We start from the raw sequence: 23,722 nt of genomic DNA on the forward strand, positions 1-23,722 counted from the left end.
AATTACAACATACTTGTTTTTACATTTGGTGGATGATAGAAATTATAGTAGGGACATGTACAGACTGATCCCCCCCCCCCATTTTTAAACCAGAAGGATAGTTGTCCAACACATAAGTTGACTAGGTCCAGACTGATTTCAAGGTTGGAATAACTATACTAGTTACCAGAGGCGGACTGGGTCAAAAATTCTTACTGGGGAAAACTTGCAGCAGCCTCATACTAGTGTTTATGGCTAAAGTCACAATGGGCTCCAGCCCACCAGGGTTTCCCTTGTAAGTCTTATGGCCAGTCTGCCTCTGCTAGTTACATCAAAACAGTAGTATGAAGAGTGGTTTTCGTGTTCATATTTTGATCAATAGTAATCCAGTCATAACTAAGTTTAATTGGTGTTTATTTATTAGCAGGTCTCATACTTGGTATTTCGATATACTATTTGTCCAGTCTAGTTACATGACAACCAAAGATACCATGTAACTAGCTTGCAAGGTACCTCCCTGTTTTGTCAATGGCATGTTTGGATTCCAGCTTTTATATTATCTAATTTTCAGCAAACTGCGTAAATTGTGGCTATTTTGTGGTCAGTGTGTGTGTTCACTAATGTGCTCTTCGGTGAAGACAAGGGTTGCCATGTACTTAGATGACATTGTCATTTCCCGCAGTTGTTCTTGACTTGGCGCATTATAGCCTTAGACGCTAATGCACTATAAAATCCTAAAACAATCAACTAACCAACGTCAGTTGTTCCAATACTTTTAGGAAATTGGGTATTCTGTATCTGTTGACTTATCTGTTGGACAGCTGTACTTGCAATGTGAAGATCAAATATTCAAACAACTCCATATTTAGCTCATCTTTCCCTCCCTCTATAACCTTCATTATGTTAATGATATATATATTTTTTTTTGATCTAGAACCACAACAACCCAAACTCTCCATTTCATGAGCTTCATACATCTCCTAATATGATTTTGCCTTGAAGTTGAAAATGAGAAATAACTGCCATTTCTGGATACCTTACTCTAGATAGAAGAATCCAATTATATCAGTGTAAGTGAAAACCCTACTGATTCTAGTTGGATCCTCCACTACAGTTCCTGCAGTTTGCCAAATGTAAAAACAATATTTTGTAATGTGTTATCTTTATAACCCTCCAGACCCATGAAGTGCCTGAAAATCTTTATGGGAAATTGAATTACATCAATTCAACTTTTAACAAAAATTGATACCTAACAGATCTGGCTGAGAAACCATCAACAAGATTTGGGGTTTTGGTTCCATTCCTGACTAAACTATGACTAAATTCATATTCTTGTTATCCACCTAAAAAACATGGCTTCAGAACCTACTTTTCAGGTCATAGCATTTTAAATTTTTCCTCTACAGAGATCAGTCTACCAATATTGAATCTGCCAGTTATCCAATTTGTGAATTGTCTTGTAAATGTGTACCTTTAATAGATGTATTATTCTTTAAATAATAATATTGTCCCTTAGAGTTGTTTGTGAAATCACCAGAAAACTCTGAAGAAGTTCTAGTTTATTGTTGGAAAAAACAAATACTTTTAAACAACTTTGACATTCACATATTATCCACACTCAGGTTAAGACAAGGAAAAAAAAAAAAAAAAAGAGTGATTCCTTTGCCTGTTTCATATTCCTTGTCTACCATAACTGTAGTGAAAGCAGGAAGAATTCACATTACCCATTTTCTTGTTTCACAAGACTGGCCTCAGAATTTCCACACATTCATGCATGATGGGATTGTGAAACCAACATAAAGCTCAAAAGAAATTACCGCTTATTGTAATAGCAGGCAGATGCAGTGAGTTGCAGACAAATCTGCTGCAATATTGGATGCTCCATCAGGCCAAATCATACCATACCATAAATGTTTTCTGTCAACTAGCTAACCCATTGATCACAGTGTTAGTTTTTAATGGCATCAGGTTTCCAAGTTTGATGATATTATCTTCCATTCATTTGTCTTCATCAACAAAGAGAGAGAGAGAGAGACTGTATAGTCTCTCTTTTGCTGTATGTTTTTTTATTTTCCTATTTTGTTGAAATTCCTAACAAAAGTATTGAAATTTTCATTGAAAAGTTTTTTTCTTTTTATTATGTGGTGGAACACATAATAAGGTAAGGCACATTTGCCTTACAAAATCTCTGTGTTGAAAATGATTGAAGTACACTATGACTACTCATAGTGCACAAGAAGTTTCTTATATCATCCACAAAGTAGTTGACATATAGTTACAGTTGAGACATGAATTGTTGTATTGAAACAACGTTACTGTATTGCCTTACCCCACTAATTTTTTTTTAACTTATCCAGCATCTCAGTGTTCCAGACTGAATTTATTGCAGTCCCTTTTTTCAAATTTTGTTGTGTATAACACAAATAGAATAACATCCAGAAAATCAATAACTGCAATTTCAAAGATGCTTTCATTTAAAACAGTATAACTTGTAAATGAATAACCACACAGAAATGCTACTGTGTATATATTAACTAGAAATATTAGCTACCTGGAGAACTGACTTGGAACTTGATATTAGCACCTAGCACTGGGGAAATGAACTAAGAGGCACTGCTTTCTAGCCCATCCTTATTGAACCCCCACAAGTGCAGAAGAGAATACTTGGAAACTAGCTTCCTACAGAATGGCTTGATCAGAAGAGCATGTACTCTTGGAAGAGAACACTTGAAAGCTAGCTTCATACAAAATGGTTATGATCAAAAGATGAACAACAACATAAGGTCAGTACCTACCTCCCTCCCTCCCTGCCCCCTCCACACAGTTGCTAAGCCTCAGAGGAGACTCACTAGGAAGAAGTTTGAATCAACAACTTTAACAGGTCCCAAGTTTCCTAGGACTGAGGTTGATATCACTCATCCTCCAACCAGCATGCAGTCACCCTGTTTTCCTTTTCCCTAGACTTACTAAACTAGATTTTTCATTACAGCAAGTTTCCCAGTGAATTCTCTGTATAGCCAAATCCATGTTAGTTTTTTAGCCATTATTATATATCATTAAATATATATTTAATGATATATATCTATGTCATTAAAAAAATTATTTTCCTTCTATGTAATTTAATTAGTTCTTAAGTTAATGTCCTCTGTATAAGGGGCTGATAAGTAAAGTTTGAATAAATCCTCATTTCCCAATGTAGTGAGTTGCTGTTGCGCACAAAATGTAAATGTAATGGTGCACACAAAAAATGATGTAAATCTGCACTGTTATAATTGTCATGTTTACTGTTATCTAAACTTTTCTTGCCCATTTCACAGGAATACTTTGGAGCTGAGGATTAATGTATATATGTATGTATGTATGTATGTATGTGTATATATATATATATATATATGTCCAAATTAGATAAGTTACAGTGTAATGTAAGTATCTCCATAGTTTGAAAATCGATGTAACCACTGGCCAACTGTACCTCCAGTATACATGAAAAATATAAAATATTAGGTTAATTAACATAATAAGCCTTACATGGGAACCCATTTTGCAAGAGACTTTGTCGAGGGCTAAACCCCTACAAAATGACCAACCCATGTTAGACTGAGCCATCGGTTTCTGTTATCATCTGCCTGTATGCCAAATCCAAATATCCATAATAATGGATAATTCATCTGCCTGTATGCCAAATCCAAATATCCATAATAATGGATAATTCATCTAATTTAAAATTAGGTTATAGTAAAGTCTATAAATCAGTATAAATCTAGTAGTTATACTGATTTATAGACTTTATAAATCTAGTAGTTATACTGATTTATAGACTTTACTATAACCTAATTTTAAATTAGATGAATTATCCATTATTATGGATATTTGGATTTGGCATACAGGCAGATGATAACAGAAACCAATGGCTCAGTCTAACATGGGTTGGTCCTTTGTAGGGGTTTAGCCCTCGACAAAGTCTCTTGCAAAATGGGTTCCCATGTAAGACTTATGTTAATTAACCTAATATTTTATATTTTTCATGTATTTTTTCATGTATACTGGAGGTACGGTTGGCCAGTGGTTACATCGATTTTCAAACTATGGAGGTACTTACATTACACTGTAACTTATCTAATTTGGACATACCTAACGTCCAATCTAATGTTCTATCGTTTGATGGCATTAATCGGTTAGTTCTATATGTAACACTTAATAATTTTATATATTTTTACAATTTAACTCTGTAATATATATATATATATATATATATATATATAAGAACTTTTTGTGTATGTTTGTATGTAGATGCATATGTGGTGTGACATAATTAGGCTTCATAACAGTACTAGAGCTGAAGTTTTGTTTTTCTTACAGAGGCATAATTTTACTTTGGCCTTCCAGGCAGCTGAATCAGTGGGCATTATGACAACATTGGTATGTTAGGATGAATATATACTTATTATTATAAGTTAAAATTTATGAAAATTTCTTTATTTTACAAAATACATGATGCATACTAAAATTCTTAACCGTTATTGCAACTAAGTGTCCAGTGAAATCAAATTAAGTGTGCATTAGGTGCAGGCGCTAAAATCACTTTGTAAGAATCATGATATGGTCATACAAAACACAGATAATGACTAGTGAATTGTATTAATAGATGAAATTAACTACAACAACAGGGATGTCCAGGACAGACACCTATAAGCTAGAAATTCCTTTAGCATAACTGCTAAAGGAGTTATGCTAAAGGAATTATGCTGTTAAGGCAAGATTGATGATTTTTTCAGAGATTTGAGGAAAGAAAAAAATATCAGTTTGTCTATCCTTCAGTATACTGGCATACACAGAATGGTAATGCATAATGTTTTCCTATTTGGCATTGACAAGGCCTACAAACTTGGCTACCCCCTCTACATCTGGCTGTATCCTACTAATCCTTGCCCTTTTCTAGCTTATCCTCTTTTATTTTAACCATTAACTCCCCCCCACCCATTATAGCTTCCATGTCCACTTTCCAGGTAAATAACATGGAGAACATTTTCCCAAAAGGTAAAACACATAAATTTACATCCTGGCAAAATTCTAGCTTTTTTTTGATGTAGTTTTCCTCTACATTAATATATATGTTGACATACAGACTGCTCAGTCTTCTGAAATTGGACCCCATGTTAAATCAGACTTAATTAGTTAAATTGATCCTGGAAGATGTCATTAAACTAGCTTCCTTCCTGTATCAAATTGTTTTAGGCATGGAGTCTCTATCTACCAACAAGCTTTTGGGCTTCTCATGATCCTTAGTGTTCCAGTTTCAGGTGTCTACCTATCTGCTATAGAAAACCACATATTAACCCCACACTACAGATTCCAAGTCAAATTATTTTGCAGATGTTCTCATCATAGGGCCCAAACCTATCATAAGCTGTTTCCTAGAAGATTTTAATTTCATTGCAGACTACAGTATATCCTCAAGATTGAGTCTGATAATAGCAGGCGCCTCCGTAGCCAGGTGGGAAGGAGCAGCAGTGCATAGCACACGCTTCTTGATTAGACCGGGGTTCGAGCCCGTCACCACCAAATACGGAGGATGCGGAAAGGTCGGGGAATGACCACCGCATATCCCGCAGCAATATGGCCTTAGTTGCTAATGCTCCTAAAAACCAAAAAACAACAACTGATAATAGCATCAGCTTTTTAAATCTCACTGTCAAATAGCAAGGCATGTCTCTTTGTATCTGCTTCTGCCAAACACCGACCAGTTCCTACATACAATTTACACCACCCGCCCCATGTAAAAAGATCTGTTCTATACTCTCAGTTGTTGAATACTAATAAATACTGCTTGCCGAAGGCAGACTTTTAATGTGAGCTCTGTGATTTGCACTTGTCCTTCTGTGCTAGAAGCTGTCCCCTCAATAATAAATGAGATTAGCATTAGTTGAGGCATAAGATGCAAGAAAGCAATCTTATACAGCATCAGCCAAAAAAAAAAAAAAAAAAACCCTTCCCATTTCGCTCATCCGGTCACTCCAAACATTTTTTCTCTTCTTCCTTGAATTTATTTAAGCTATTAACTTCCACAACGACAGTTGGAAGTTCGTTCCAGCAATACCTGCTGGCTAAAGGCAAACTTCCGCACATCTATTCTACAACTGTCTTTCCTCAGTTTGAATCTGTTCCCTCAGGTTCTTAATCTGAGCAAGCGGAAGTATCCTGTAACCATTGTGCCTGCTCAATGCTGACGGGATACTGCTTTGTTCCTCTCACCAATCTTGTTGCCCTTATCTGTACTCATTCTAGCATTGATTGCTGTCAAATCCCTCCTCCCCATCATCTGCACAAATTTAACCTATCTGGAAACTATAACACTCTAGTGTCTTTATCCTTCCATAGCTTTTTAGCGCACAGAGTTATGAAAATCTTTAGGCATACTGACACAAAAGTAGCCTTTTCAGGTTTTTAGTGCAAAAACCTGCACTAAAAACCTTTAGTGCAAAAGTTATGAAAATCTTTAGGCATACTGACATAAAAGTACCTTTTTCTTCCTATTCCTCTCTTTGACTCTATGTTCAGCAATCTCAGTAAATCCTTACTGTACAATGTAGTTTATATTTCAATGATAGCCACCAGTATTGCTGGAAAAATACGTTGCTCAGTGTGTCAGGTATGGCTTCAGTGGTATTTCTAATATGCACACTTGCCTCCACACTTATGCCATTCATTACAGAACTACTTTCATGAAGACCTTAATGTACACCTGACACCACACACATCAACCCTAATTGGTAGATACCAAAATTTTGGCTAAACTAAATAATGACTATAAATTATGGGTCATTGCCAAATACAAATCAGAGTACCCTTCCTTTGTCAAATTTTCTGGTATCTGGCACTTAGGCAAAATTAAGTTCATCAGCAACCAATCAGTTGCAAGTTCTCTGCCCCAAGTGACAGTGCTAATCTTTAAAAGTCCCTGTTATCCCTACAAGCATTCTTATTCAGTGATTGATAGTGATCTCCAAGGGTTACACTCTTCTCATCGCTTTTAGTTCCTCTTACTTTTTCATGCTTTCCTATCTCTCAGTTTTCCTTTGTGCTGTGCTATATCTTTTAATCTTTCTCAGTTTCCTATGGTAGAAAACTGATAATGGTGTAGTCTTTCTCATTAAAGAAATTTAATTCCAAACCAGCAAGCATCCAGTTTTATTTTAATATAGAATAAAATATTGTTTTCAGTTGCTAATAGTTAATTTATTATTATATAGTTACATAGATTCATGATTACAGTTATTGCCTGTAGTAATTCACAATTTAACTTTTTAATTTTTTTATTTTCTCCCCAGAATATTAATGATCTGATATCACAAGAGAGACCTGACTGGCAGTCAATTATGACGTATGTGACATCCATATACAGACATTTTGAAACATAACCTTCTACATATTGCAGTTATGGAATGACTTACGATCCTGATTTAATGTTAACTCATTCCAATAAGTGGGAATAAGGAGAGCTTGATTTTAGTATTTTGTTCATAACTTTAAACTGTTCAGAAACAAGGGACCACTTCAGCTGTTTCAATAGCAGAGAGAGCTCTCAAGGAAGAAACCTTCCTTACAGCACCTTGCAGTTGCATTGTCTAGTCACTTTGATGATAGTTGTTACTACACTGTAGTATTATTATTACTACTACCCTGTGTGTTTTTAATCAGCTGTATATCTTTGCATCTGTATTAACTATTAGCAGTGTTTCCTGATGTCCTCGTTGTTGCTGTTCCCTGAAGAGTTCAACAATATTTGTTACCAAGTCATTTGAATCTTGAAGTGATTATCTGTTTTTCCCAAAACAGCTGATTATCTTTCCAATTTGTTGAACATTTTTGAAGAGAATTATAGTTTATAATATTTGTATTCTCAGAAGTCATAAGTGCAAAAGGGAAATGTCCTTTCTCTGCAGTGCAAAGCATGTTTTTTTTAATTCGTTATGTATGGTTTTCTTTGACACTGTTCGTGCAGAAATTTTAGGCATGCATTTATCAAACTGTGAATAAAATACATGTAATGCATTGCTTCTGACATAGTAAAGCAAAGAAATTAAGGAACTGTCTGCATTTATATTGCATTTCATGTGATCAATCAATCAACAAATAATTCTGATTAGTAATTTTTCATTTAAGTTGTGTTCTGAATTATGTTGGTCAGTAAAATTGAAAGAAATTATTTCTCTGAATATTTACTTAAGTAAGAAAACAGTTTTATGTTTCAGATAATTAAGCTTTCATATTGAAGGGAGAGAAGGAAGTATAGTATTATATTTGGATGTTATTTCTAAGCTACATGGTTGTGAGGAAGCTGTTGATGTTTGTATTATAAAAATGAACTGTTCCCTGTGAATGTGACCCAAGTTATAAACTTGTGTTGTGTTACAAATAATTGATCATTAAAAATTATCTGTTTTTATATAAAGATGTGGATAGTTTTGCTATTGTGAATACTGTTGTATTGTAGAAAAACATTGCCTACATCATTAAGTTTTTATGCAATCATATTGAAAAAGGAAAAAAACAAATACATATTTAAATTTAAACACTTGGAAAAAAAAGCATCTTGTTTTAGTTTATCTATGTTCATATACCCCTAATTGAACAAAATGCATTTATAAGTGCAATGTTAAAATTTTTTACTCATTAATTTATGCACAGTACTTAATTAGCAAAAATGAAAAAGGAATGTTTACAAAAGGCTAACGTTTTTTTTTTTTTTTTTTTTTGTTTCACAATAAAAGAAAAATGTCAAAATACCAACACAACTGGTAATTTTACAATATGAAATAAAAAACTAAAGTTCGTGTTGAATAGAAATTTGCATTAGTACTTGGGTTCTGTTTAAGCTATTTATAATTTCTGACTTATTCAAAGTAAACACATAGTCAAGACTGTTATTGAAATATCATGCTGCTTTGTGAACAATTTATTAAGTATTAAAAGTATGTTGAAAATATTCTATCAAATTTTTGCATAAATTACATTATGGAAATTATTATAGTATTTTTCAGTGTAATTTTTTGACAAGTTGTCTTTCTGTTTATGAATTCAACTAGTGGCTGGCCACCCTCAGATATTTAGCTCTAGTAGATAGATTTAATTATTAGACTGCATTTTTATATATACCTCATCATTTTATAGTTTTGAGAGAAAAACCTGAAAAAGAATAAAATATGAGTAAATCTCTTAAGAATAATCATCAAAGGAAAGTATATCTAGATACACAACGGTGTCTGTGTTCAAGTTTGTCTGCCATGTTTTGAGTAAGGAAACAATCTGTAATTAATGTTGTGCAAGAAATGAAAATTACTATAACTATTATTTCTGTATAAATATTCTGTCAGGATGGATTGTTAGGTTCTATATATATTCAAAATATATGAACAAATTATACTGTTTGAAACACCTTAAAATAATATAGCAAAAGTAAAAATCAAATTTCAGATAAAATTTAAAAATTTATTACCCGATAAATCGACATTCTTCATTCCATATTTTAGTTTGCTGAAAGGTATTCTGCTTTTCATTTATTTGTTTTTTTATTTATATATACTTTTTTTTAGGGTGTTCTGTTGAAGGCTAATATGGATGAAATTTTTATTTGCAAAGCATGTAATATATTTTTACTGTAGATTTTTTAAAAAATTATATGCAGACTGATTTTCATTTATTATAGGAAATTTTACTTTTCGGTTTCTTTCATTTATATAATGACAAAATAATTTGAAATAGGATTTTTTTTTGTATGTGTTGACAACTGAAAATCTGTATGGTTTTTTCTTAAGTCCTTGTTTTGTTCCATTTTTGTTCACTTTGCTGGCATTTAATAGATAAATTGCATAAAAAAATATGGGCTCTTACATTCTGAAAGTACATTAAAGTTATACAAACTTTGACAGCATAGTTTTGTGGTTTATCATAACTACATCTTAATTATTTACTGTATGATGTTTTATTTTTTATGCAAAAACAGTTGTTTCAGTTTTGTAGTAAAATGTTAAATGTAAACAAAGTATCGTTTGAAAATTTACTTGTTAGTACAGAACAATTTGAAGCAGTATTTACTCTAGTTTAAACACAAGTACATGCCACATTTCTCATCTTACATAAATGAGCCACCCACATTTTGGTAGATTAAATTTTTTTTTTTTTTTTTTTTTTTACCTTGATTAAGAAGGTACAAGAATGTGCCAAATTCTTTCATGGACAGATTCCAGCTTTTATTCTAAATTCTGAAAGCAATGACTTGATTTTTATTTTACATTTTTTTGCCACCATAACACATTTGTATAAAATAATTACTGTAACATCCAGAAGGTGGAATATACAAAAGTACCTTTGTGGGGAATCCAAAAGTAATTCCTTACTTCCAGAATACTGGAAGTAATAAGGAATGTAATTCATTTCATTCCTCACATTTTCAGTAGTTACATCATTGTTATAGTTTTCAAGGTTACCATTTTCTTTACATAGTTGTTTATAGTGGTAATTGAAAATTATCATCCTGAGAATTTAGTGGCAACTTTTCATCTTCAAAATCACTGATCAAACTTAGTTATTTTTATTTGTATTATTGTCAGAGTCAGATTTCAATCCATTTTGATATATTTTTGAGAATTGCTTCTGCACCATTACATGGCTAAAAAGCATCTGTAATGATGCTTTTTAGCCATGATTTTATAAAAATAAAAAAAAATTTAAAAATCAATACTCATCTTATTGTTGAGTGAGTATAAAACTGAACACTAACTACTTTTTTTTTCCTCAACAGAAATTCACAAAATATATAATATTAATAGTCAATGCACATGCCTCCCATCTTTATGTTTGTAATATTTTATCATTACAGGAACCATACTGCTAATGCAGCATTGCCATGTTACATATATTGTTCAGTGATTGGGTAATTTCAGCATATTTTTGGCCACTTCGATCTAAGACTATTTCTCACCTAAAGCTTCTCTGGAGTTTTTTGAAACAAAGTTTTTTACAGACCTTCCCCACACATATTGAATAACGCATTTCCCAATGTAATGTCTGAAGCTCTTTTTTGTTTTGACAGATATGGTGATGTAAATTTATGCTACAAGTGCATTGGTTATTCTTTTCAGTATTGTTTGACTATGGCAGGAAACACTGTCATGAATATTATTAGCAGATGACCTAAATGTAATTTGACATAATAATATTAAAAAAAAAGAGTTTTATAAAGCCATACAGATAAATAAAAAAATATTTTCACTTTGGATGGTTGTGACTATATTCACCTTATACAATGCTTATAGATCAGTTAAACTAGACTTAACTTCTACGAGCAGAAATGCATAGCATTGTTATTAGCTGTAATTGTCACAAACTTTAAAATTTTCATTGTGCATGCTGATATCTACCAAGATTTTAAACCACTGAATTGAATTTATGTAATAAATCACAAGAACTTAGAATTAATAGTGTGTATCAAACAGTGTGATATATATCTAGAAGTGTCTAATTTCCCTCTTTTAAATTGGCACAGGTTTCTTATTGTATATTTCTCTTTTAGTTTTATTCTTTTTGCTCATGTTTAAGAAATATATAGTACTATGAGAAAGATGATCTAAGCATTGTAAAAAGTTTACTAGCTTAATCTTGATATTATGTGATGAGGAATGTAAAAATGTACAACACTTAACTCTCTACTAAAAGCAAAATTACAATAGTCTATTGGTTATTTTTTTTATTATTACAGAAGATTCCATCCAATTAGGTAAAAATAGAACTTTGATAATGTTTCACATTTCTTTTGGAATTCATTGTGAAGTCTGCAGAAGTGTTCTCTCTCTCTCTCTCTTCAATGCCTAAATGTTGAGAAGGTGGGGGGAACTCTTGTGTTGGTTTCCACATATATATTTAGTGTAGACTGGTTTTTAGTATATGTATTACACCACAATGCATCATGTTTAGATAGTTAAATATAAATTCATCTCAAATACCAGAGACTTGATTTGTAATTATTAAATACTAAGTGAGGCCATGACATCCAAATTGTCATGACTGGAAAAGTTGAAAAAAAAAAAAAAAAAAAAAAAGTAAAGTGACCCCCCCCCCCTTTTTTTTTTGCAGCAATTTTGCAGATGTTTCTGGAATGTCAATTCTATGTCATAATTTATAAGGAATAAGTTATGAATTATAAGACAGTGGAAATCATGCATCTAAAAAAAAAAAAAAGTAGCAAGCCAGCAGTTTTTTTTTACATAATTTCAAAATAAATATTAATCTGTTATTTTTATAGGTATATGACTGACTTGTATCTGGTCTGATAACTAGCATTTCAACATTTTCAGAATTCTGACTTGGTTCATTTAATTTGTAGTCTTAAAAAATTACTTTGTAAGATAACAAAAATCAAACTTATACAAATCAAATTTTGAAATTTGTTTGAAAAGAGGGTTACATATATGGCTTTCCAGCAGGAAATCAAGAACTGCTTTTTACTGTGATATGGATTTTAGTTAATCATTACAATAGACAAAATTTTATCATGTATTCAGGTGAAGTATCTGAAATAAAATCGACTTACCTTTAATTTTTATTTTGTGTAAGTTAAGCGAAATTTGGACAATTTTAATTGTATTACAAATTGTATTGAAACAAATGTATGAGGGAGGTTCAAATCTGATTTGGATACTTATGTGCAGACACTAAGCGTATAGAGCCACATGATGCAGCCAGTATTCAACATAGTCCTCTTCTTTTGTTAAACAAAGTTGATAGCATTTTGTAAGCTCCTTGATATCAGTCACAATTCTCTTGGTTGGTACTGCAAATCATAACATTGTAGGGAGGCTAATATCACTCAGTTGTAAATTTCTTCATTGGCATGAAACTTGTATCCTCTGAAGTAATCCTTTAGCATCAAAAAGGTAGCAGCTACATGGACTTAGCAGATTATAGGGAGTACCTCCTTACAATGTGATGGTCCAGTGGCTGTATGAGAATATGCATCATCCTGGAGAAAACATGGTTATTTTTAAAGCTATACAGAGGACATTTCCTCGACGTGACCCTGGAACAATTCCTTGGGATGCCAGGGTAGTAGGGAGAATTAAGAGAACACCTCTCCCCTGGGAAATTTACATGAATAATAGTGGTGGCAGAGGATTTTAAATTTTTTGGAAGAGGTAAGGTTGAGTGATATTTCTGATATTCATAATTGAATCTCTGATGTGTAATGATATAGCCAGGTTTTATCATGTGAGAATGAGACTGAATCCATCACTCTCCTCTCATAAAGTTGCAAGTGAAAGCCAGAAATCTGGATGTATTGCTTTGTGCAGTTGGGACCAGTGTTTTGGTATCCACTGTGCACCCACTTTCTGGTAGTTCAGTTTCTCGTGAAGATGTTTTAATGCTACCAATGCTAGTGTTAAATACAGAGGACATCACACCGAAAGCCTGCACCACCCTATAAAGGGTTATCAGATGTGGTCCATATGCCATCACAATAAAATGAATGGCCCATCTGTTAATGTAGCACTGGCATAACACTTGCCTCAATCAAGCATATACAATGAAGTTATAAACTTTTCTGGGCTGTAGGTGGTTGTACCAGTACAAAAGACAAATTTAAGTATGGTGGTTAACAGCTTACAAAAGTTTGCAGATTGCTTGCAAAGATTGTGTTGTGATCCACTTCAGAATTTTGGCAGATAAGGTGTGATTTAAAAAAAAAAAAAAAAGTGTCTTTCACAACTGTTGCTTGTCAAGCAACATGGGTTCATTTGTTTTATCTGTACTGCTCCTGGAATTATTTGTGCGACTCATGCTTTTATATACTAGTTCCCAGAATTAAGCACTCAGGTGAAGGTAATCTAAGTCTCCAAGTGACTCTTTGCACACAGGAATATGATAATTGCTGTGCAACCTTCCTTACATCTGTCTTGACTATCTTATCTTAATTTGCTCTCTAGGGGCAGGAAGGGGAGCCTATGAAATGCATGTTGTCAGGCTTTCCAATCCTACACTGTGTGACCATGCTTTTGATGATCAGTGTTACAGTGCTGTTTCATCATATCTATTTATCAATCAAAATTTATCCATGGTTCCGACATCTTTCCTTAACTACTCTTGTGTGAATAATTGTTACAAAATGGAAATGATCTTAATCGTTAATGTGGATCTATTGTTTATCCAGATTAGATTTGAACCACCGTGTATATCAGTAAGATGCATATATAATATGAATCTCATAAGCATTTATATTTGCACAAATTATATTATGAGATGCAGTTTTAATTTTTACTTTTAGTACTGATTCATGTAATAAGAATGCTTATGTGAAATATGGGCATTCTTATTACATGGATGGATTCTTTGGGTATGTGTGAAAGAGGAGTACAGCCCATTTTATCATGCATTCAAATTGATACAATGAATTACTTGAAAGTAATAAGTACAATAGTTAAAATTCCAACTAAGCAGTTAATGTTAGCATCATTCAGTTTTGTTTCAGATACAGTATTTGTAATGTATCATCTGAAAAATGCCTAAGAAAATGGAAACCTTAATTAAGCCATGGCTTATTATTAATGAAGTAAAATACTTCAAATATGTCTATACTACTTTGTTATACACTGAAAGGAGTTATCAAAAACAAGTCAGAGTTATTTCTTTTGTGACATTCTTCGATAAGTTCTGCTGCTCAACTTTTAATTTCAAACATAATTTGAATTTGGAAGAAATTCTTTTGAAAATACAGTTTATTTTATTAGTATGCCAAGATCAGAGTGGAAGTCAACTGCAAAAAGAATTAAAGAAAAGATGTACTATTGCAAATGATTACATAATATAGATAGATAGCATACGTGAACATTGGTGCACATGTTGCAAGGTCAGGTTCACGTGCAATCTCGGTAAAACGTATGGCCCATTGTTAACTGTGGCACTGGCATAACACTTGCCTCAGTCAAGCATATACAATGAAGTTATAAACTCTTCTGGGCTGCATGCAGGTGGTTGTCCAGTACAAAAGTTAAATTTAGGTATGATGGTAACAGCTTACAAATGTTGCAGATTGCATGCAAAGATTGTGTTAGTAATCTATTTCAGAATTTTGGTAGATAAGATGCAATTTCTAAAAAAGAAAAAAGTGGAGGAGGGGGAAGGGCGTCATATTAAACTGATATTCTGAAATAAAACTTAAGGGATCCACTGCACTTTTTTGCCGAGCATTCTTAACTTGTAAGAAATAGCAAGAGTTTTTCAAAAATTATAAAATAGCTCTTGGCTGTTTGTGAAAAACTCAAGATCACCTTGTCTTATGTGGTTCCCCCCCCCCCAGCTTGCAGAATTTATAATTTTTTGAAGTATCCCTTATACTACATTGCAGCAAACAACTTTTTCACGATGCCTGCTTTAAATGGAAGTGGTGCCAGCAAGTCCTTGAAACTGACAACTATAGAAATATTTTTGTCTTTTAAACAAATGGCAAAATAACCTTTTGGCAATGTCATTTTTTTGAAAGCAGTACAACTCCCAGGCAACTAATTAAAAAAGGAAAAAAAAAAAAAAAAAAAAGTTTGCTTTTCCGAGACATAAGAACCAACATTTTCCTGTGCAGTTTAAACGTAGGCTGAACATGCACATAAAAGGATGAAGTATTGCTGTGCACTTTTATTGGGGGGGGGGGGCTTTTATTTTCCACATCAGCAAAAGGTGTCAAAAATTTTAAAAAATATTTTTGACAGCTTTTGCTGATGTGCATATATCAAAATAATATCCCAATGAAAGAAAAATTTCCACAGAATTGTGGAAATAACTTGTGGAAGTGATGGCCACAGACTAATCTATTCTTTTAGTATGAAAGCTATGAATAAACATTTTTTTTTGAAGATTTGCTTTTAACTGCTGTAGAGACTATGACTAATGTTCACATTAAGATTGTATTTCAATAATTGTGCTGATTTTCAGTTGGTTTCTGGGCAGTTATTCTTTTAAATGATTAAATGAATCTTGGAAGAAAATTTCTAATTTAATTAGAAGCTTTTCTAATTAATCCTGACGTGTCAATTAAATATTAATTTGAGAGTATAAAACAGAGCTATGATGCTCAGTAGGTTCTACATTGTATTTCAGTATTTGTAGAAGAATAAGAGAAATTTACCTCAATATGCTACGTAGAACACTTACTTATGACACTCTCCAGAAATTAAAATGAATATAAATTTAATGTAAAATGATTTCAGTAATAAAATCAATTAACAATTAAAATTTTAATTTCAAAAAAATAAAATTTTACCGTAAATTTTGAAAAACGACTTTCCTTCCTGAAGGTGACGGCTTTTCAGCCATATGTTTTGATTGTCAGAATGGAAATTGTCATTTTTCAAAATTTACATTAAAATTTTATTTTTTAAAATTAATTTTAATTGTTTTTATTACTGAAATAATTTTGTGTTAAATTTATATTAGTCTTAATTTCTGGAGAGTGTCATAAGGAAGTGTTCTACATAGCATATCGAGGTAAATTTCTCATATTCTTCTACAATTAATCAAATATGTAATTTTGAACCATTTGTTCCTTTATTTGCAGTCTAAACTAGCAGTAAAATTTTGTGTGAATGGAATGCAATATATATATTTTTTGCTATCAATCTTAATTAGAAAGTAATATTCACACACAAGTTCTTGAACAATTTCTAGCTGATAGAAATAAATTGTAATTCTGTTTTTCTGGATGTGTTTCCACATGGACTTTAATTTTCTATGATTCAACAAAATGGTATTCAGCAATATTCTTAATGTTGCCAGCTGATCTGTGGGTAATAAAAAAATTAGGTAAATCTGAACTGGAAGTGTAATATTAATTTCTTTTCTTTTCTTTTTTTTTATTTTGAAATTGTTATGGAATTTTATTAGTTACTTTCTTGTGCATGAAAGTAGGAACATAAGACATTTTTAAGCCATGAAATGTATGGGCAACGATGTTAAATATAGCACTGTCATCTAATTTAATATATTCATTAATTTTATAATTTTACTGAATATCTGCCAGCTTATGCTGAACTTTATTTAGAATAACACTGTCTAAAAATTATTATTAAATTAATGCAACGTATGACCTAGCTAGTAAACTAGCCTATAGTTCTGCCCTTCAGCAATCATAAAGGAATTACAAAATATAATTGTCATTATCTGTGCTTTAGCTTTCTTCAGATTTGTTTTTTTGAAGGAAATCAATTTTTTGTAATGTTATTGTAGTCATTATTGCAACTTAAAAGTCAGTAATTTATACATGATATATATATAATTTTGTAATTGAATACAGCAATAACAATTAATCTTACACTGTGGGCATTATTTACAACAGAAGCTCTTAACTTCAGGGTGGTTGCAAATTTCCATTTTTTGTCAGAAAATATGAACTCCTAACCCTTAGGAGTTCATATTTGCTTTGCTATGCCTGGGGTTACTAATCCAGTAACCCCAGCCATACTGATATAGCATAATCTAAATGCTTAAAGTTTAAAGAATTTTTCAATCCATAGTTTGTTTTAAACCAGTACATACAATAAATAGTATGTGTGTAAAAAAAAAAAAAAAAAAAAAAAAAAAAAAAAAAGATTTTTGAACAGATTCAGCTTAATAAATGCTGGTATGCATTACTGCCAGTCCTGTACATGTGACAAACCTGAATTTTCCATACATTTATTGATAAGCATAGGAATATGGACCAATGATTGAGTTAACTCATCTAATTGCAAAATATCTTTTCTTTAAATTAAATTTTAGTAGTTTTTATCTGCCAGTATTAATATTTTAAAAGCTGAAAATGAATATGCCACTCATAATATACAGTTTTAAGGGTAACAAACAGTATAACTGAGTTTTTCATATAATAAATATTGAAAACTTTTTTATAGATATTTTTAGGATATATTTTTACCTTCTTGGTTTGAAATATGAATAAATATGTATAATTGCAAAGCCATTTAAGGATATATTTTTATAAATATTTTTGGGTTTGATGTTTTTCTGTAAAAGGTGATAGAAAATTGGGAGCAGTGGATACCTTTAAAATCTTAAGTTTGATCTCTTGACATTAACCTCAGGATACATTTTAAATAGCTATCCTTCAGACAACTAAAGAATTGTGATATTCCAGAGATAATGTATGAATTTGTTATACTGTGCCCAAAAAGCAAGTGTTAGTTTCGTATATTCTTGTCTCAATAATTGACATTTTTCTAATCTCTTCTGTATTTAAAACAGTTGTACCACTTTGTACATAGTATGGGGCATGATGTTACTTTAGCTAATTGAGAGTTACTGATTAATGATCATATAAACTTGCTTGAAATTGTATAATGCCAGTAGTGTGATTCTTATCACTGATAAATGTTTGTTGGAATATAAACAGTTTGGCTATAATTTTGTTAGCCTCACTAGAAATAAATTATATATATAAAATGCCAAATCCCTTATAGGTTTAATATACATTTTTATAAAGTCCATTTGTATACTCATCATAATTTTACTTTGCAAATGTATAACATATGATACTCTGTGGCAATAGCATTACCAATATTCATTGTAAATAGTGCATAACTTGTGATACAGTATTATTAATGTTCGTTATGATCAGCTTCAATGCATGCGTGTGCACATTTATTACTTGGTAGTTTTATAATTGAAACATTTTTTAAAATATATTTGTAAAACTTTAAGGCCTAAACTGAAAAGGATGTTGAAAGTAGCCCTTAAGCTCATACTTGCCCAAATTAAGACCGAGTCTGTTTCAACTCGCTATATTCTTTAACTGAAATGTTACTGGTTATATGTTGAGTAAACAGTATTAGCTCTGGTAGCATGAAAATTGTTGGCTACAGATTATTTGTGAAAAGTGTGCACCTTAATTCAATGTACAAATCAGTGTTCCTATTTAATGTACAGTATGGTTTGGTGTTATACCTAAGTCCTTATTGCTGTATTACATTGTACAGAATATTTGCAATTAAATGGTTTATGATGGTGGCATACAGATGCCTGTTGTTCACTGCAGTTTATTCACAATGTTATCAGTACCCAAAGAAATATAACAGAAACATTAGCCATTACAGAATATGCATAGTTTTATTCAAATGCATTACACAGAAAGCAAATAAAATACCTTTATTCTATGCCAGATAGCATCATTGCTACTGTCTCATTTGAATACTGGACTCGTTTACACATGCCTAAAGCACTACTCAGCCTAGCAGCCAGAACATGTTTACACTGTAAAATAATATTTGACCTTAAATTACAACACCTAACCATTAGTATACAAATGAAAATGTCTTCAACATGAAACAAATCACATATTAACTAACACTAAAGAGGGTTGATTCTAAGTTTTAAAGTATAAGCAGTCGCTATGATTATGTATAAAACTAGGTTGTACCCAGTTTTTTAGGAATTAAATTGTTACCTATTATCTTGCTTAAATGAATATAATGCAGCATATATTTTTTCCATACACTAAATGCTTTAAATTTAGGATACATTTCAAGGGTATTTTTTTTGGTAATTTAATAAAATACACATAAAATAACAAACACAAACATATTACAATTTTTAGACTCTAACCACTGATAAAACATGCACTCAACAGAAGCATTTCCTTCTATTGCATTATTGTTCTTTGTTGCAAACACTGAAAAGGTTTTTATAAAGATATGGGGGGAAAAAAAAACTGCAGGTGTACCCTGCACCCATGAAAGATGCTTTATGTGAAAACATCTTTGATGAAAATCTGTTTTAAAATAGAACAGCTAGAGCCGAAGTCACAAATGATGTAACATTTTATGCTCACACCTGCTACTCTCTCTACCAAATCAATGTTAGCGACATTAGCATCATACTTCAGTCCGAAATATTTAGTACAAATGATGTAATGTTTTATGCACACACCCACTACTTTGTTTGTTATTTGGTTTTTAGGAGCATTATCAACTAAGGCCATATTGCTCCAGGGATATGCGGTAGTCATTCCCTGACCTTTCCGTATTTGGTGGTCACGAGCTCGAACCCCAGTCTAATCAAGAAGCATGTGCTATGCACTGCTGCTTCTGCCCACCTGGCTATGGAGGTGTCACTACTTACTCTACCATATCAACATTTGGAAGAGGTTAATGAAATCCAAGCCTAATTACCCATTTGATTGTAGCCATTTGTTGAATAGTATAATTGCAACAATACAAGTATTTGTATTGTTGCAATCTGCATTTTTGTTACATTCCATCATTAGATGCCAGATGTTTGCACATCAATAATTTTCTGATTAGTGAAAGGGACTGAATGCCACACTGCGATAGCTGAGTGTTCAATGATACCGAAGTCAAACGCAGAGCACTGGCGATACATTTAGAGTATAGAGCAAGCCAACCTAAGAAAATAAAAACTGAGGCAGCAACGAGTGTGCAAAAATGGGACTAGCAACATTGCGTAAATGACAAACAGAAAATCAAGTGTTGTATTTAGCAGTACCATTCAACCAGCAATACCACTCCATCTAACAATGATGTACCTTGAAGTGAGTATTATGTACAATAGAACATTTCACCAATTGTGGAGCAGATTTTTTTCCCTTTTTTGTAGCATAATATTTAACAAAAACACTAATTTTGTGAAAAGCAGAGAAAGAGCCTGTCAACCACCTCATCGATAATGTTTATCTGCTAGTCAATAATCCCTTAACTAAATCTTGTTAAACACTTTTGTTTTACATATTGTTGAGAAATTGCAAAACCAGTTCATTATAAAAAAAACAGATTAGCTTGTTAGTGAAAAAAGCAAATGTTGACCAACAGTCCAAGAACTGCGTGGATGTAGTTCTGACGTTTTCCACCCTTAGGAAAAATTAACTGCTTAAATTTTTACAAATTTTGCCAATGGCTGAAGGAGATACTCAGCAATTATGAATGAATTTAAAAAAAATCTTTAAGGTTCTTAAATTTTGTTACATAATCTGTGTGATTATCTTTTATTCTTATATTCAGGACATTTCCTTGAGCTGGTGGTCAAAATTTGGAAGCATTGAGAATTAATGAAATAAGTGTTGCCCTTTCTTGAATATAATACATTGAAAATTTACTAGAAGCAGGAAGTAATGTCCTTTGACAAAATCACATGACACCTTAATGCTGTACTCTTATATAACAAAGGAAATTGCAAGAACAGTACACTGTGCAGAAGCACAGTGTACTGTTCAGTGAACAAGCTGAGTGTTCTTCTTCTATTTAATTAAAATTACTTTCAATAAATTTACAATGTGTTTTATTCAAGAAAGGTTTTCCTCAAAGGATTTACTTTGGCCTTTGTAATTAACATAATTAAAAACTTCTGAAATAGTAAATACGGAAATGAATGCTTCTGTTATCTGTACTATCAGTTTAAATTTTCACATATTAAATAATCTTTTTTTTTTTTTTTTTTAATTATGTTAAGATACAAATGAATGTAAATTATATATATTTTTAATGCTATAAAATTCTTACCATGAGATAATCTCCTCTTCTTTGAACTGGAAAATAATATTTATGTAATATTTATTAGATCTGCTTTGCAAAGTGTGTTGAAACAAAACTAATTCCTTTTTTTTTGGAGTTTTTATTTTTAATTAAGAAATGCATAACTTAAAAATAATTTAGCTGCCAAGTTCTTTTTATATAAGGTATTTTTTTAGAGTGAACTGCAATGTTAAGTGGCATGTATTGCAACAACTTACATTTTATGCTGGAATTAAATATTGCAACAACACAAAAGTTTATTAAAAACATGCAGGTGAGAATTAAGAAATAAAAATATAAAAGAAGAAAATACAGTATATAGAAACTATTACAATATTATAAGAGCACAATATGAGAAAGAGCAAATGATGCCGCCAACAACTACTTTGTAGTTTCTTAAGAGTTATTTATCTATGGCGTATCTAAACACTGATATCATATATAGATACCAAACTCTTAAAGTATTATGCCTTGTGCATTTATTTATTTTAAATATTGACATCTACACCTATTGGCATCTCTCATATTGTGTGATTAACTTCACAACTGGGTCGTCATGACTGCAATACCAGGGTACCTGCCCACCCACTGATGATTGGCCAATAGCCATGAAACAGTGCTGTCTGGGTGGTGGTACTCAACTGAGAATAAGTAACAATAGTCTTCTCTATCAGTGAAGCGTTACTTATTCGAGGTAGTGCAATATCATGGCAACTCGTCGTGAAGGCAGAGCACAATATGAGAAAGAGCAAATGATGCCGCCAACAACTACTTTGTAGTTTCTTAAGAGTTATCTATCGTGTATCTAAACACCGATATCATATACAATATTATGTACAAACAAATAAATACCAAGATTAAATATACTAAAAGCAATAAAAATATGAAGAGACTAAGAGCGTTAAAACAAATATATGCCAAATGGCTTTTAGAGCGATATTCTCCTTTATCAACTATAACACATATAATTTTTAAAAAAATAAAAAAAAAACATCCTGCAGAGGTGCATTCACTAAAACCAAACTGATCATAAATGGTGAAAGAGGAAGGGGAGGAGAAACAAGCATCTGTGAATGGACTCTGCAGAGGAAGGATGAAGCATGTTTGCCAAGTTATTAGTTTGCCATTTGTCGTGTTGCAAAATGACTGCTTCCATAATAGGGTGTATGTGGTTTCCACAATTAATGTTGGAACCCACCACAGCTAGATAGAGTGCTTCTAACTAGGAACAATGACAAGCATCATGTGCAATCCAAAATTTCAATGTTATAACATGGGTTACAATTCATGTGAGCAGCACATGAATTGTAACCCATAATATACTGCAATAGCAGAGCAGGCAAAGCATTAGCATTAGTAGAGGCATATGATGCAAGAAAGCAAGCTTATTCAGCATCAGCCAAAAAAAAAAAAAAAAACACACCACTCCCATTTCACCCCTCCGTTCGTTCGAAATACCTGTCCAGTTGAGCCTTAAATTTGTTTAGGCTATCAACTTCAACAACAAGTGATGGAAGTCGGTTCCACCAACCAACCACCCGCTGGCCAAAGGCAAATTTCCGCACATCTATCCGACATCCATCCTTCCTCAATTTGAATTTATGCCCTCTGAGGTGATTATTCTGAGCAAGATGTAGAATCCCATTGGCATTGAGCATGCTCAAACCATTCAAAGCCTTATACACCTCTATCAGATCAGCTCGCCGGGCCTAGTCTCCAGACTGTAATTTGCAAAACTTAAGCCTTTCTTCATAAGAGCAACCCTTTGTTCCATTCACTAATCTTGTTGCCCTTCTCTGTACCTGTTCCAGCAGCTCTACATCCTTCTTGAAATGAGGCCTCCAGACCTGTATACAGTACTCAAGATGTGGCCTAACCACTGCCTTATACAAGGGAATAATCACCTCCTTATCCCTGCTAGAAAAATTCCTGTATATCATTGACAAGACACAATGAGCTATTCTTGCAGCTCGTCTGCACTGCTCAGAGAACTTCATATCTGCCTGCACAATTACCCCCAGGTCCTTTTCATTCTCCACCACTGTCAGTGTAGTACCGCAGAGTTGATACATTGCTCTGTGGTTACTGTTTCCCATATGTAGTACTTTACATTTGTCAATGTTAAACTTCATTTGCCACCTCTCAGCCCATCTGTTCAACCTTTCCAGATCCTGTTGCAGCAGCAT

At 32.5% G+C, this 23,722-nt stretch overlaps 2 protein-coding genes across 3 annotated transcripts in view; one reads left to right on the plus strand and one right to left on the minus strand.

Moving 5' to 3' along the window:
- Positions 1–7,670, plus strand: part of LOC150088728 (cytospin-A-like) — a 382,988-nt gene extending 375,318 nt beyond the window's left edge. For both annotated transcript variants that reach the window (XM_090370880.1, XM_090370881.1), the window contains exons 15-16: positions 4,339–4,398; positions 7,308–7,670. In XM_090370880.1, coding sequence (XP_090227006.1) covers positions 4,339–4,398; positions 7,308–7,397 — 150 coding nt within the window. In that variant the 3' untranslated portion in view covers positions 7,398–7,670. The remainder of the gene's footprint in view (positions 1–4,338; positions 4,399–7,307) is intronic.
- The window catches only part of LOC150088729 (zinc finger SWIM domain-containing protein 7-like), a 91,154-nt gene that overhangs the window by 6,911 nt on the left and 60,521 nt on the right, over positions 1–23,722 (minus strand). Inside the window, exons 4-5 of the mRNA XM_090369630.1 lie at positions 21,525–21,550; positions 19,157–19,263 (exon numbers count right to left, since the gene is read on the minus strand). Of these exons, the coding sequence (XP_090225756.1) occupies positions 19,159–19,263; positions 21,525–21,550 (131 nt within the window). The 3' untranslated portion in view covers positions 19,157–19,158. The remainder of the gene's footprint in view (positions 1–19,156; positions 19,264–21,524; positions 21,551–23,722) is intronic.

The sequence above is a fragment of the Mastigoproctus giganteus genome, chromosome 3, assembly GCF_048544385.1.
Source record: "Mastigoproctus giganteus isolate SK-2022 chromosome 3, ASM4854438v1, whole genome shotgun sequence".
Taxonomy (NCBI): domain Eukaryota; kingdom Metazoa; phylum Arthropoda; class Arachnida; order Uropygi; family Thelyphonidae; genus Mastigoproctus; species Mastigoproctus giganteus.